General features: G+C 49.8%; 1 protein-coding gene across 1 annotated transcript in view; it reads right to left on the bottom strand.

Annotated features, from left to right (window-relative positions):
• Positions 1–9,267, bottom strand: part of SRRM4 (serine/arginine repetitive matrix 4) — a 255,091-nt gene extending 245,824 nt beyond the window's left edge. Inside the window, exon 1 of the mRNA XM_085633486.1 lies at positions 8,555–9,267. Within this exon, the coding sequence (XP_085489612.1) occupies positions 8,555–8,688 (134 nt within the window). The 5' untranslated portion in view covers positions 8,689–9,267. The remainder of the gene's footprint in view (positions 1–8,554) is intronic.
• Between the last annotated feature and the right edge of the window lie 4,251 nt (positions 9,268–13,518).

Genomic DNA, 13,518 nt, shown 5'->3' with positions numbered 1-13,518 from the left:
AACTTCAGTTGTCAATTCGAAAGAGAACGAGAACTTGTACCAAGATTGTATGGTCCTGTTTTGGTATGAACTGCCTGGCACAACAGATCACCAAAAGAGGGAGCACTTTTAGATGTGGCATCAGTTTGAGATAGAAGGTGAAGTTAGTTATCTGATAACATTCAAGCTGAGCTTAATCTCAAGAGCAGAAGTACTTTTTTCAGGTATTTCACAACTTCAGCACTGGATTTTGTTAATTGTGGATGCGGGTTAATCTGGCACGATCCATTCATAAACTGAGTCATCGGTGTAGACAGAAGGGCTTTTCTAATGAGTTTGAATCCTTCCTGATGATTTTGCATGGGGGCAGTCCCCGGGATTGAGATGGTGGTGTAGGAACCCTTCTGTTATCCACGTAGTATGGAGTCCTTTGGTGGACACTCCCATACAAATGCATCCCACAACGGTGACAAAGTGATGAGAAGGGCAAGGGTTCTGTGAGGCCTGGACAGTGATGGGAGTCTGATCTGAGGCGTCTGACCATGTAGCGCGCATATGGCAGTTACGGGATGAGAGAACCAACCAATGACCAGGGTGAAGAGACGGCTCTTACCGGGTCTCATTCTCCAAAGTAACTTATACTTGTGGAGAGTTCCTGATGAGTGAACAACCCACGAATAATGTGAAAGTAAGACGATTTTTTAACATGATCCTAGTTGATGTTTTACAACTAGCGTTTGCTTTATTTTCTGTTAATTAAGTAAGGTGCTTATTTGGAGATTAAATATCTGTAAGCTAAATCCTGAGTGTTCTAGCTTTCTTCAGATCAAATAGCTTAACAATCCATGTAAACGCCTTTACTCAGAGAAGTGGAGCTGTTAAGGCACGATTAATTTGACTCCCACAGAGTATAAAATGTTGCACGTGCATTGCCTTTCAGCGTGTAAAAACAGTCGCATCCCTGCTCACTAAGAACCAGTGGCATCCATGGCCCCCTTTCACGAGGCTGAAATGACATGACCATATCTTCAGTGAGGAATTTACCCTCCCAGCGGCTGTGAGTTGGAGTGCGGTTGGGCGGGGAGGTTGGAGAGGGGGCATGCCAAGCAAGGGGGGCAGGTAGTTAGTAGTAGTCTCTGGAGGTGCACTTACGCCATCCACCCCCTGTGCCTCCCTTATGACGCCCCCGGGTGCTCAAAAATGGCACAGATGTTCTATGAGTGCATCTGTGTCAGGAAGTCTTTCTTTCATTTCGCTGCTTCGCCCCTTTGTGAGCCCATTAACTCGCCGCCCCCCTCCCACGCATGCCCCATGGGCATTTATGAGCCAATCTGCCAGGGATCCACATGTCACACAGACACAACTCCTGCAGGCCTCAGCTAGTAAGAGAACATCATGTGGGGGAAATAAAAGAGGGCCCCTCGCATACACCGTACTCACAGACACCACGGCGGGATGATTTAGTGCAGTGACAAATAGAACAAGCATTAAAACAGCACCGCAGCTGAAAAGAAAGGCAATAATTAACCAAGTCTTAAAATGTACTCTATTCTAAATATGACATTGAACACAGTTATGCATGAAAAAAAATGTACTGTAAAGTGTATGTTTAAGGTACCACAAACATCACTTCCAGCAGCTTCTCTCTATGCTCCTGCCCAACTAGTTGATGATGTATCATGAAACTGATTCGATGCTCAGCGGAAAGTACGCGAATTACGCCGGTGAGATCAATATTTCGGCCAGATTTCTGTACAGCCATTCTTGGTACACACATAAATAAAGCTTAAATTAATGAAAGGGGGGGGGGCGGGGGTTTAACGAACTCCTTAATGCACACCTCCCTTACATACCTAGAGTGTGTTCTGCTTGGGTGCCCCGAGGAAAGTCCTGCTTCAGTCTCACCCGGCAATAAATCTACATATCGCAAGCAGGAGTCGCCACTCTGGGGCCTGCTGGCTAGTCTTCTGGTGCGACAGCAGGTTCAAAGTTCAGTAAACCCCTGACGTCGCCCTCGCCAGTTCGGCGAGCATAACCTTTTGTATTGTGTATGATAAACATTCCGAATCAGGTCCTAGCGCCTGGAAACCCTCTTGCAGGGTTCAGGCACGTTTTAGAACCTGTGTGCATTCGTTCATTTAAATCCGAGGAGCGACAGGTGCTTTACAGAAAGCAGTTCCCGCAGCAGACGCATTTCAAACGTGAAGGGCTGCGCAGCAAACGCTGTAATTGTGATGCATGTGCGGTAGGTTTGTGAAAGGAGGCGCACGTGAAGGGAAAGCGCACGTGAATATTTTACGGCTTGAAGAAAGGGAGACGAACAGAGTTTTTGACGAGGTGCCAAAACCGAAGTTTTAGAAGCCTTTTTTGTAGGTGCTAGACCACATAGCGCTGCGCAGCCCACTCAGGTAATCATCGCTCCAGGCGGAAAGTCTCCACGGCCCTCTTCCTGCGCACACTCAGAGGAAACTGCACATTAAACGTCTGACTTTAAATACGTGAAATTAGCCCCGGCTCCTCCGATGCACTTAAATATTTAATGTATTGAATGAATATGTTGTCAGCGCGTTTCCAGCTGACAAGGCTGTCTGTTTCCAAGTTGCATCGTTTTGTAAGTTCCGGCAGGGACTGTTATTATTTTTCTCTGTTTTCTCTCGCTATTTCTGTTTAATTATCCTCTAAGTCTTTCTCAGTTTGTTTGTCTTTCTTTTAAAGTCTATTTCTTTTCCTATCTCATATTTGGCGAGTGCCTTTGTTTTTGGCCAGCTCGCCTCTCTTCCTCTCTCTGAGAATCGTGGTTATTTGTCTGTGTGTCTCCCTTTCATGTCTCTATTTGTTTGTCTATGTATGTGTGTTTGTTTATATGTCTGTCAACGGTCACTGTTCTGTTGTTTGTTGACTCAGTTTATCTGCCCCTCTCTCTCTCTCGCTCCATCGCTCTCTCGCTACCTTCGTAATCTTTCTCTCTCCCTTACTGCCGCGCTCTCTCTCACCATCTCTCCTTGTTCTGTCTCGTACTGTGCTGTGCCTCAGTTTGAGCCTGCCCCCCCCCCCCTCCGCTCTTTAGCCGGTGCCCATGTATTGTAAATGCCTCATCTCCGTGCATCCCCCGCCTCCACAATCCTGCTTATCTCCCTGCACAGACACACCCAGAGGGCACGGGCACAGCCCTCCTTCTGTTGAGCCAACTCGCCACAGGAGAGCCTGGGTGCACTCTGTCCTAGTCACCCCCGGCCTCCTCATCCCACTTGGGGTATCAACCACGGGAGGAGGGCAGGCTGGGCGAGCCGGAGGTGTGACCCCGTGACCCCCGGGAGCTCTGCGCAGCTCTGGCAGCTGGTGCTTGGCCCATTAAGCTGTCTGCCCCCGCCCCTCGCGCCTCCCCGAGCAGATGTCCTGAATGACGCGCTCTGGCAGCAGACCCACAAAGGGATGAAAGCCTGGCACACAAAGAGGGCTCCCAGCTCCCTGCCCCGGGCCTTGGGCCGGTGTCTCTTATCACAGCCTGAAGCCCAGTGCGGGGCGCCAGATGGGGAGCGTGCCGGGAAGGGGAGAGCTCACCACACGGGCGCCGCTCTACCTGCAGCGAGGATCACAAAGAGCAGAAGCGTCATGTGCACAGTGAAAGGGAGAGGGATTTCCATCTCCCACAGGCACCGATCTGCCTGTAGTGGGGACCGCAGGCAGCAGGTGGGCAGGGAAGACGAGTGCTCGCCCCCACAGGGTCTGCTCCACCTGTATTATGTATAACAGACTCAAATAGGCAATGTGCTGGAAGAGTGCTCAGGGAGCCCACCCCTCCATCTCCCACAGGCACTGCTCTTCCTGCGCTGGATACCAGAAGCTGCAGGCAGATTATGTGCTGGGACTGGGAGAGTGCACAAGGATCCTTAGAGAACTCACCCTCCTCCCCCCCACAGGCACTGCTCTTCCTGCACTGGGTACCAGAAGCTGCAGGCAGATTATGTGCTGGGAGAGTGCACAAGGATGAAGAGAACTCACCCTCCACCCCCCACAGGCACTGCTCTTCCTGCACTGGGTACCAGAAGCTGCAGGCAGCTTATGTGCTGGGACTGGGAGAGTGCACAAGGATGAAGAGAACTCACCCCCCACAGGCACTGCTCTTCCTGCACTGGGTACCAGAAGCTGCAGGCAGATTATTTGCTGGGAGAGTGCACAAGGATGAAGAGAACTCACCCTCCACCCCCCACAGGCACTGCTCTTCCTGCACTGGGTACCAGAAGCTGCAGGCAGATTATGTGCTTGGACTGGGAGAGTGCACAAGGATGAAGAGAACTCACCCTCCACCCCCCCACAGGCACTGCTCTTCCTGCACTGGGAACTAGAAGCTGCAGGCAGATTATGTGCTGGGAGAGTGCACAAGGATCCTTAGAGAACTCAGCCTCCACCCCCCCACAGGCACTGCTCTTCCTGCACTGGGTACCACAGGCTGCAGACAGATTATGTGCCTGGAGAGTGCTCAGGCAAGAAGAGATCTCACGCCTCCATATCCCACTGGCACTGCTCTTTCTGCGCTGGGTACCACAGGCTGTAGACAGGTTATGTGCTCGGAGAGTGTTCAGGTAGGATGAGAACTCACCCTCCATCCCCCACAGGCACTGCTCTTCCTGCACCCTCAAGCTGTAGACAGTTAATGTGCTGAGAGAGTGCTCAGGGAAGAAGAGAGCTCACCTTCCATCCCCCACTGGCACTGCTCTTCCGGTACTGGGTACCACATGCTGCAGACAGGTTATGTGCTGAGAGAGTGCTCAGGGAAGAAGAGAACTCCCATGTCCAGCCCCCACAGGCACTGCTCTTCATGCACTGGGAATCACAGGCTGCAGACAAGTTATGTGCTGAGAGAGTGCTCAGGGAAGAAGAGAACTCACCCCGATCCCCACTGGCACTGCTCCTCCTGTATTATCACAGGCTGCAGACAGGTTAGGTGCTGGAGTGAGAGGGAAGCGAAGTGGAGAGCTCACCACTCTATCCTGAGGGATACTGTGTTGAGAGAGTATTCACAGAAGGGTAAAGCTCCCCTGTTTATCCTCCCAACATGCACTGTGCTACCTGTAATAAGTACCACAACCAGAGATCGGTTATTTGCTGGGACAGTGCTCAAGGAGGAAGAGAGCTCACCCTCTATCCCCCACTGGCACTACTCTTCCTGCACTGGGTACCACAGGCTGCAGACAGGTTATGTGCCTGGAGAGTGCTTAGGCAAGAAGAGAGCTCACCCCCACCCCCCAGGCACTGCTTTTCCTGCCCTAGATACCACAGGCTGCAGACAGGTTATGTGTCTGGAGGAGAGTGCCCAGGCAAGAAGAGTTCACCCCTCTAACCCCCACAGGCACTGCTGTTCGTGCACTGGGTACCAGAAGCTGCATACAGGCAATGTGTAACTTTCAAGATACTCACCCACGCCTACAAATGCATCCACAACACCGGACCCCAATATCTCAATGATAGAATCTCCTTCCACATACCCAAGAGGAACCTCCGATCTGCCGACCTAGACCTCACCGAACCCCCATGCACCCGCAGAGCAAGAATGGGTGGAAGAACCTTCTCCTACATCGCGGCCAAGACCTGGAATGAGCTCCTGATCGACATGAGACGCACCCTCACCCTGCACATCTTCAGGAAGACCCTCAAGATCTGGCTCATCTACTGACTAGAGTTGCTTTCCCCTCCCCCCAGTGCCTTGAGAGACACTCAGGGGGTGAGTAGCTGATTGATTGAATGTGCTGGGGTGAGAGGGAAGTGATCTGGAGGGAGGGGGGAGGAGAGCTCACCACTCTACCCTAATGGATAATGTGCTGGGAGAGTGTTCACAGAACAGTGAAGCTCCCCCGTTCATACCAACCACGATCAAAAGATGGGTGATGTGCTGGGTGAATGTGCCCAGTAGGGGAGAGGCCCCCAACCACAGTGCTCTGCCTATGCTATGTGTTACAGGCAGCATGAGTGTCATGTGCAAGAAGAACCTGCGGCGAGTAGGAACCTCACCAGCCCCTCACATGCATTAGTTACCACAGGCACCATATGCATAATGTGCATGAACAATGCACAGGGAAGAGGAGAGCTCAGCACCTTGAAACTGCTCCACCCCCATTTTTGGGGGCAACAGAAAGGTAATGTACACGGAGAATGCACAGGGGAGAGAAGAGCTGACCCTTTGCTCCCACAAACTGCCCTACCTATGATGGGCATTACAGGTAGGATGGTGGCTAGAGGAAGTGGTTACTGTGTAGACAAAATGTGTAGCAACTACGAGAGCTCACATGCTCACAATGCACTCCCTGCGCTGAGCATAAGATAGCAGGAGCACCCTTCAGACTGTCACCTGTGCCTCTAGTATACAAAAAAGGGATGGATGGAATGCTTTAATTAATTTCAGTCACTGCTAATCACCTGAGCTGCATGCCAGTTCATCATTATGTTCCACCCCATGCCACCTTAGTTTGACCCAGTCATATGCAAATCAGTCTTGACCCTGCTCCAGTGGGAACCATCCAGCCCGAACTGCCAGGCCAAGTCCTCCAGGAACTGGAACACAAGCAAACCAAGACCATTATTAGGACTCATCAGTTTGTAGGACTTGTTTCCAGTGACACAGTGTGCACAGGATTCACCTGTCTGGGCCTACCCATCTTACGATGTCACAGTGAAGTATACAAAAAGTGATGGATGGAATGCTAGAGCTAATCTCAGAAACGGCTAGTAGAGAAGAGCAGAAATGCAGTGTTCAGAGGAGTTGTGAAGGCCAGGGTGAAATGTAATGTAGGCCCGCGTAAGCTTACGGAATTTTCAGCATTTCACATTACGATTGTTACATAAATTGTCTGAGATTCTACTGTAGTGCCACATCATGTAAATTAAATTTAATTCTGGCAATAATCCAATTGGAGAAACACAAGAAAAATGCAAATGAACTGAACACGTCATACTTCATTCTTCATTATTGTTATTTTTTTTAACGCAAAATGCATCCTTGCATCAATAATAGACATTGACACATTTCTTCTTAAAAATACTGCAAAATTGCAAAGCCGGCAGCAGAGTGACTGTTGGGGACAATGAGTGAGGTCACAGAAAAGCAAAGATACAACAGGAGAGTCCCAACACGAGTTATTTCGGGAGGCTACTCCTACTTGGCCTTCAAAGGGAAGCTGTTTCTGAAGATGGAGTCCTATGGCTTGGACATCTGTACATTGTATAAGCCCGGACTGGAAGTCATGCAGACCCACGGGGCAGCCAGGGGAGGTCACAGACTGAGCTTGAAAAGAGAAACATGCAGACCTGGTCCTTGGCTTCCACGGGATGTAAGGATGTAATGTGGAAGAGGAAGAGAACAGCATGGGCAAAGGAATGGAAAACATGAGCAAGAAGAACGGAAACCAGGAACAACAGGAATGGAAAACATTGGGAAGAGGAAAGGAAAACATGGGTAAGGCGAATGAAATAACATGGGCAAGAGGAGTGGAGTATCACGGCAAGAAGAATGGAAAACATAGGTAAGAGGGATAGAATAACACGGGAAAGAGGAATGGAATCTTGGGTCCATGAGGAATGGAATAACACGTACAAGAGGAATGGGAGAGCACTGGGAAAAAAATAGAAAACATGGCAAAGTGGAATGACCTAACAGGAGCAAGAACTGCAAAAAACACCAGCAAGAGTAATGAAGTAACACCGGCAAGATGAATGGAAGCGCGGCCAAGGGTAAGGGAATATCCTGGTCTATAGGAATGGAATAACATTGGCAATATAAATGAAAAGACACATGGACACTATGGAATGGTGTAACATGGGCAAGAGGAATGAAGTTACATAGGCAAGAGAAATGGACTAACATGGGCGAGAGGAAAGGAAAAATTGGACAAGAGGAATGGAAAAACATGAGCAAGATGAATGGAATAACATGGACAAGGGGAATTGAATCATGAACAAGAAGAATGGAATAGCACGGGCTACAGCTATGGAGTAACATTGGCAAGTGTAATCGAAAAACACATGATCAAAAGGAATAGGATAGCCTGGGCAAAAGGAATGGAAAACATGCGCATGAGGAATGGAATAACATGGGCAGAGGAAGTTAAAGGGACAAGTGGAATGGAAAACATGGCTAAGCGAACTGAATGGAAGAACGTGCAAGGGAATACCGTGGCTACTAGAAGCGGAGAACATGGGCAGGTGGGAGCCCAGCCGAACTCCCCGTCACATCCTGTGTGTTCCCCTTCATCTGCTAAGTTCTCTGACCCTTACCTGTAAGGGCTCTACGGCGCACCCTCTTTTGTCTCACCTGGGCAGAGCTCTAGGGAAGGCAGTGCTGTTAGCGACAGTGATGTGTGCCCGGTAGAGCTCTGTGGAAGGTGCTGATATTAGTGGCAGAGACCCCACACCTAGTGATTTTAGTAACCGAAATAAACAATTCACCGGAGCTGAGTTCCAGGAGAAACGGTGATGTTAGTGACAAATACACCCCACCTGAGCAGAGCCAGGCAGAAAGCGCCGATGTCATTGACAGAGACCTCGGGGCTCGGTGGCAGTGATGTTAGGAAGACCGTCTTACCTGGGCAGTGCCCTCCGGGCGGCGGTGATACTCGTCATTATGCAGCTTGCAGGTCTGGGGGTAGCCACGGCCTTGAAAGTGCCCCTCCAGAACTTCTCGAAGAGCAGCTTCTCCCCTTGCTGGACGCTCGCCATGGTCACGAGCCACCCGTGGTGTGTGTGCCAACCAGCAGGGCACGGGGTGCGGGGGCTTGCTGCGAAGCGAAGGAGTCACGGTGGCGGGACTCCCACTTGTCCAGGTGGCGACGACGCGGACCCCTGGTTGAGGTACACAGAGATGGGACTGCCGTCCGGGTAATAAAAGGCGGACCCCAGAGACGAGGTGCGCAGGGACGGAGAGCTGTCCGGGTGCTGAAGCGGACACCTGAGAGGGGAAGCCGGGATCTGAGACTAGGGAGCTGTCCGGGTGCTGAAACATATAGCCCAAGTCGGATCTCCGGAGGCGATGCTGGCCTGGTACCCTCTTCAGTGTAGGCACTCCTGGCAGTCACAGGATCTTCATGTGTGACCTTTGGTGCAGTTGCAGCTCAGCTCCTCCAAAGGCAGGAGCACTCCTCTGTGTCGCCTTCCACCATCCTGTGCAGGGAGCGAGTGCACGTGCTGGTCGGGGCCACCAGGGTGTGCGCGTGCGACCAGTGGATGTGCTGCCCTCCTTAGCTCGGCCGCCAGTGTTGTGGTTTACGCTGGATCAGGTGCACGTCTGTGTGTGAAAAAAGTGTCTGGACATCTCCTGTTTTGTTTCATGTGCCCAGTGACGTTTGGTGGGAGGAGCGTCCTTGGTCGATTTTCTTTAAAAAAAAAAAAAAGCTGAGATGTTTAGTCGCCTCCGACTCCCACAACGTGTCTCCACCCCGAGTGCCCTCCTCTCATTTCCCGATGCCTCCACCCCTCCTCCTAGTTCTCCATCCCCCTTTATTTTCTATGCCCTCCCACCTCTCCCTCTCCACTTTCACCATTTCCTCCCGCCTCAGGCTCTCCCCCCTCTCTATTCTCCTGACCCTATCTGCATCATAAAGCCCCGGAGTCTGCCATAGAAAGCCGCGCGTGCCTGACTACGGCCGGCCTTCCCCTTTGCGGTGGGGGTGGGTTAGTCTCAGAAGCGTTCTCAGCCTGCATTCAGACCTGGCATGATATCTTCTTCGCAGCTCTTACTGCCTGACTGCACGTTTAGCCTTCACTGCCCCAGTACTTACTAAGTTAGCGAAAATGCCTTAACGATGCCTGACATGAAAGCTTTTTCGTAGAAGGCAGTCGCGCCTTATTTCACAGGGGCGCCCGTTTCGAAGGGCATTAAAATAAGCACGGGGAACTGTGATGTTGCGCTCTATGGTGGCGGGGGTGACTGAGCGTGGGGGCGCGGTAAAAGGGTGACCTAAAAAACGAAATATTCTGCATCGTTTTTTAGCCTTTTACCTTCAGATGAGTACATATAAAATAACGCAGAGCTGAAACGAGAGATAAAAACAAGTTAGGTTAATCAGTGGGAAATGCTCTATCGTACATTATGAAAATTCGGTTACTTACTGCATTGCAGAAGTCTGTGTGTGTAACCAGAGAGCTACAGAACTGAATTCTGGTCTTCATCGTATGATTACTGAAAACCAATACAAAGGTATCACAATAAGCAGAATACAAAAATTCAAGTACTGAGAGAAATAAAGTGTAAAAAGTTCGTTCATACACAGTGCTATTCCAATTCAGCTCATGACTAGCTAAAACGCACTATGAAGAGAAACAAAGGCAAACCTTCTTGTTTCTATGTACCAGTCTTGTTGAGCACTGGGCTACTTGCAGCTTGGGAGTGGGGCACTATCTGGTTATTGGGATAACATTTCCAGTAACCTGATTACTTAATACCATTACAGAGGTGTCAAAGTTTAGCAGAATAAACAAGCTGCACCATTCAAATCATGACCCTGTTGTCTGCAAGGTAACTGCACCTGTGGCTGCCTGTTTAGGAATAAAATATAACAATATTAGGTGTTTAGTGGGGTACCTGGAGCTTAAGGTCCCTGTGCCACTGCACCTGCTGGACTATTGAAATAATGACCCGAGTGCTTGCTAGATAACTGCACTTATGACTGCCTGTTTCGTTTAGCAATATTAGGGGGCCCATTAGGATGGCGGGCGGACTCCAGTCCGCCTGCCACCCTAGCGGTACTGGGACCCGCTGCCAGTGGTGTGGCGGTCCCGCACTGCCAATTAGGATGCAACCGTCACCCTGGTGGTCGCATCCCGCATATTCAACATTGTGGCGGGTGGTGCTGTAAGCAGCACCCTGGGAATGCATGTTGTACATGTTGTACATTGGCATGCACAACGTGACAGGCACTGCGCGGTGCCTGCCACCTTGTGAATGCCAATGTAGGGGGTACCATGGGTGCCCCCCAAGCGCAGCCCCCCACCCCCCAAAGAAACACCGCGTGCCTTTCCATGGCGGAGTCTCCGCTATGGAAAGGCATTCCACCGCCATCATCATAATATGGATGACGGTGCCTGCAAGGCACCGCCATCATATTATGGGCCTTTTTCGCCCGGCAGGCAATTGTGACGATTGCCTACCGGCAGAAAAGCAGCGGAAAGACTATCCGTCCGCCACGGTACCCCCGCCATGCTAATGTGGCGGGGGGTAAATGGCGGGTGTTTTGGCAGGCAGATTGCCACCGCCGGTCGGGCGGTGGTGATCCGTCCCGCCATGCTAATAGGCCCCAACGTGCTTAGAGGAGTTCTGACAACTTTTAGGCCCGGTACCACTGCGCCTGCTGCACTATATAAATAATGACCCTGTTGCCTGCAAAATACCTGCACTTGTGATTGCCTGTTTAGTAGTAAAATATAACAATATTTGGTGTTTAGAGGGGTTCTTAGAGCTTTGGGCCCCAGTGTGACTGCTTGTGCTTCAAGGTAACTTCACCTGTGACTGCTTATTTAGTAGTTAAATATAGCAATAAGTGGTGTTTAGAGGCGTTTTGCCAACGTTTGGCCTGCTGCCACTGCACCTGTGGCACCATTTCAATCATGGTCCTAGTTCCTGCTAGATAACTGCACTTGTCACTGCCTGTTTAGTAGTAAAGTTTAGTAATTTTCTGCATTTGGCGGAGTCCCAAGAACCTTTGGCCCCAGTGCCACTGCACCTGCTGCACCATCTAAATCAAGTCCCTTTTAACGGCAAGATAATTGAAATTGTTTCTGCCTGTATAGATGCAAAATATAGCAATATTATGAGTTTCGAGGAGGTCATGACAAATATTGGACCCAATGCCACAGCACCTGCTGCACCATTCAAATTCGGACCTGGTTTTCTACAAGCTAACTGCACTTGTGACTACCTGTTCGGCAGTAAAATATAGCAATATTTGGTGTTCAGGTGGGTGCCTAGAGCTTTTAGTCCTGCTGCTACTGTACTTGCTGCACCATTCACATTATGGCCCTATTGTCTGCTAGATAAATGCACTTGTGAGTGTCTTGTTTAGCAGTAACATTTAGCAAAAATCTGTGTTTAGTGGGGTCCCGAGAGCTGTTGACTCCAGTGCCACTGCACCTGCTGCACCATTCAATTCAAGTCCCTTTTAACTGAAAGGTAACTGCAATTGTGACTGCCTGTTTAGTAGTTAAATATAGCAATATTATGTGTTTAGAGGAGTTCTGACAACTTTTGGGCATGGTGCCACTGCACCTGCTGCACCATTTAAATCATGACCCTGTTGTCTGCTGGCTCCTGTTTCCATGTGCTTGGTCTGTTGCGGCGAGTCTTTCCTTTCCTCCCAGAGTTTACACGGAAAACTCTCATTCAGGCATTGGTACTAAGCTGCCTAGACTACTGTAACGCTCTCCTGGTCTCAGCCAATGAGTCCTCGTTGAGCAGACCTCACCTTGTCTTGAATGCCCCACCCAGAACGGCTTCCCTACCCTTTCTTCAACAGCTTCACTGGCTCCCGGTACACAAGCAAATTAAGTTTAAAATCTGTTGCATCGTCCACAAGGCCGTGTATGGCAAGGGCCCCACTTACCTTGCAAGGAAACTCAGTCACTATATTCCTACAAGGTCTCTTCGCTCAGGAACTACATTTTTTCTCCTTGTTCCTCGGTTTAAAAATCAAGGATGGGTGAGAAAGCTTTCTCTCACAGTGCCCCCCTCTATTGGAACCAGCTCCCCACCCATCTGAGACAATGCCCTGACCACCTTCAATTTCGAAGGCTCCTCAAAACTGTTCTATTTTAACTTATTACCTCCTTCGGCCTACTGTTGCAAGTCCACAGCGCGGAGTTACCCCTTCGGGGATGATTCAGGCGCTCTACAAACATATAAATAAATAAATAAATAAGATAACTGCACTTGTGGTTGCCTGTATAGGTGTTTAGTGGGGTACCTGGAGCTTTTGCTCCCGGTGCCACTGCACCTGCTGCACTATTGAAATCATGACCCTAGTGCTTGCTAGATAACTGCACTTATGGCAGCCTGTTAAGTTGTAAAGTATAGGAATATTAGGTATTTAGAGGAGTTCTGACAACTTTTGGACCCAGTGCCACTGCACCTGCTGCACCATTCAAATAGTGACCCTGTTTCCTGCAAGATAACTGCACTTGTGACTGCGTGTTTAGTAGTAAAATATAGCAATATTTGGTGTTTAGTGGAGTTATGAAACCTTTGGGCCCAGATGCCACTGCACCTGCTGCACTATTTAAATCAATCCCCTTTCAACTGCAAGGTAACTGTTTGTTTGGTTTGACATTTTAGCAATAATCTGGGTTTAGTGGGGTCTCTAGAGCTTTTGACCCCGATGCCACTGCACCTGCTGCACCATTCAAATCAAGTCCCTTTGAACTTCAAGATAACTGCAATTGTGACTGCTTGCTTAGTATTGAAATATAGCAATATTATGTGTTTAGAGGACTTCTGACAACTTTTGGGCCCGGTGCTACAGCACCTGCTGCACCATTCAAATCATGACCCTGTTGTCTGCA

This window comes from Triturus cristatus, chromosome 11, assembly GCF_964204655.1.
Source record: "Triturus cristatus chromosome 11, aTriCri1.1, whole genome shotgun sequence".
Lineage (NCBI taxonomy): Eukaryota > Metazoa > Chordata > Amphibia > Caudata > Salamandridae > Triturus > Triturus cristatus.
The sequence above is the reverse complement of the archived record's forward strand: the minus strand, read 5'-3'. Positions and strand labels throughout refer to the sequence as shown.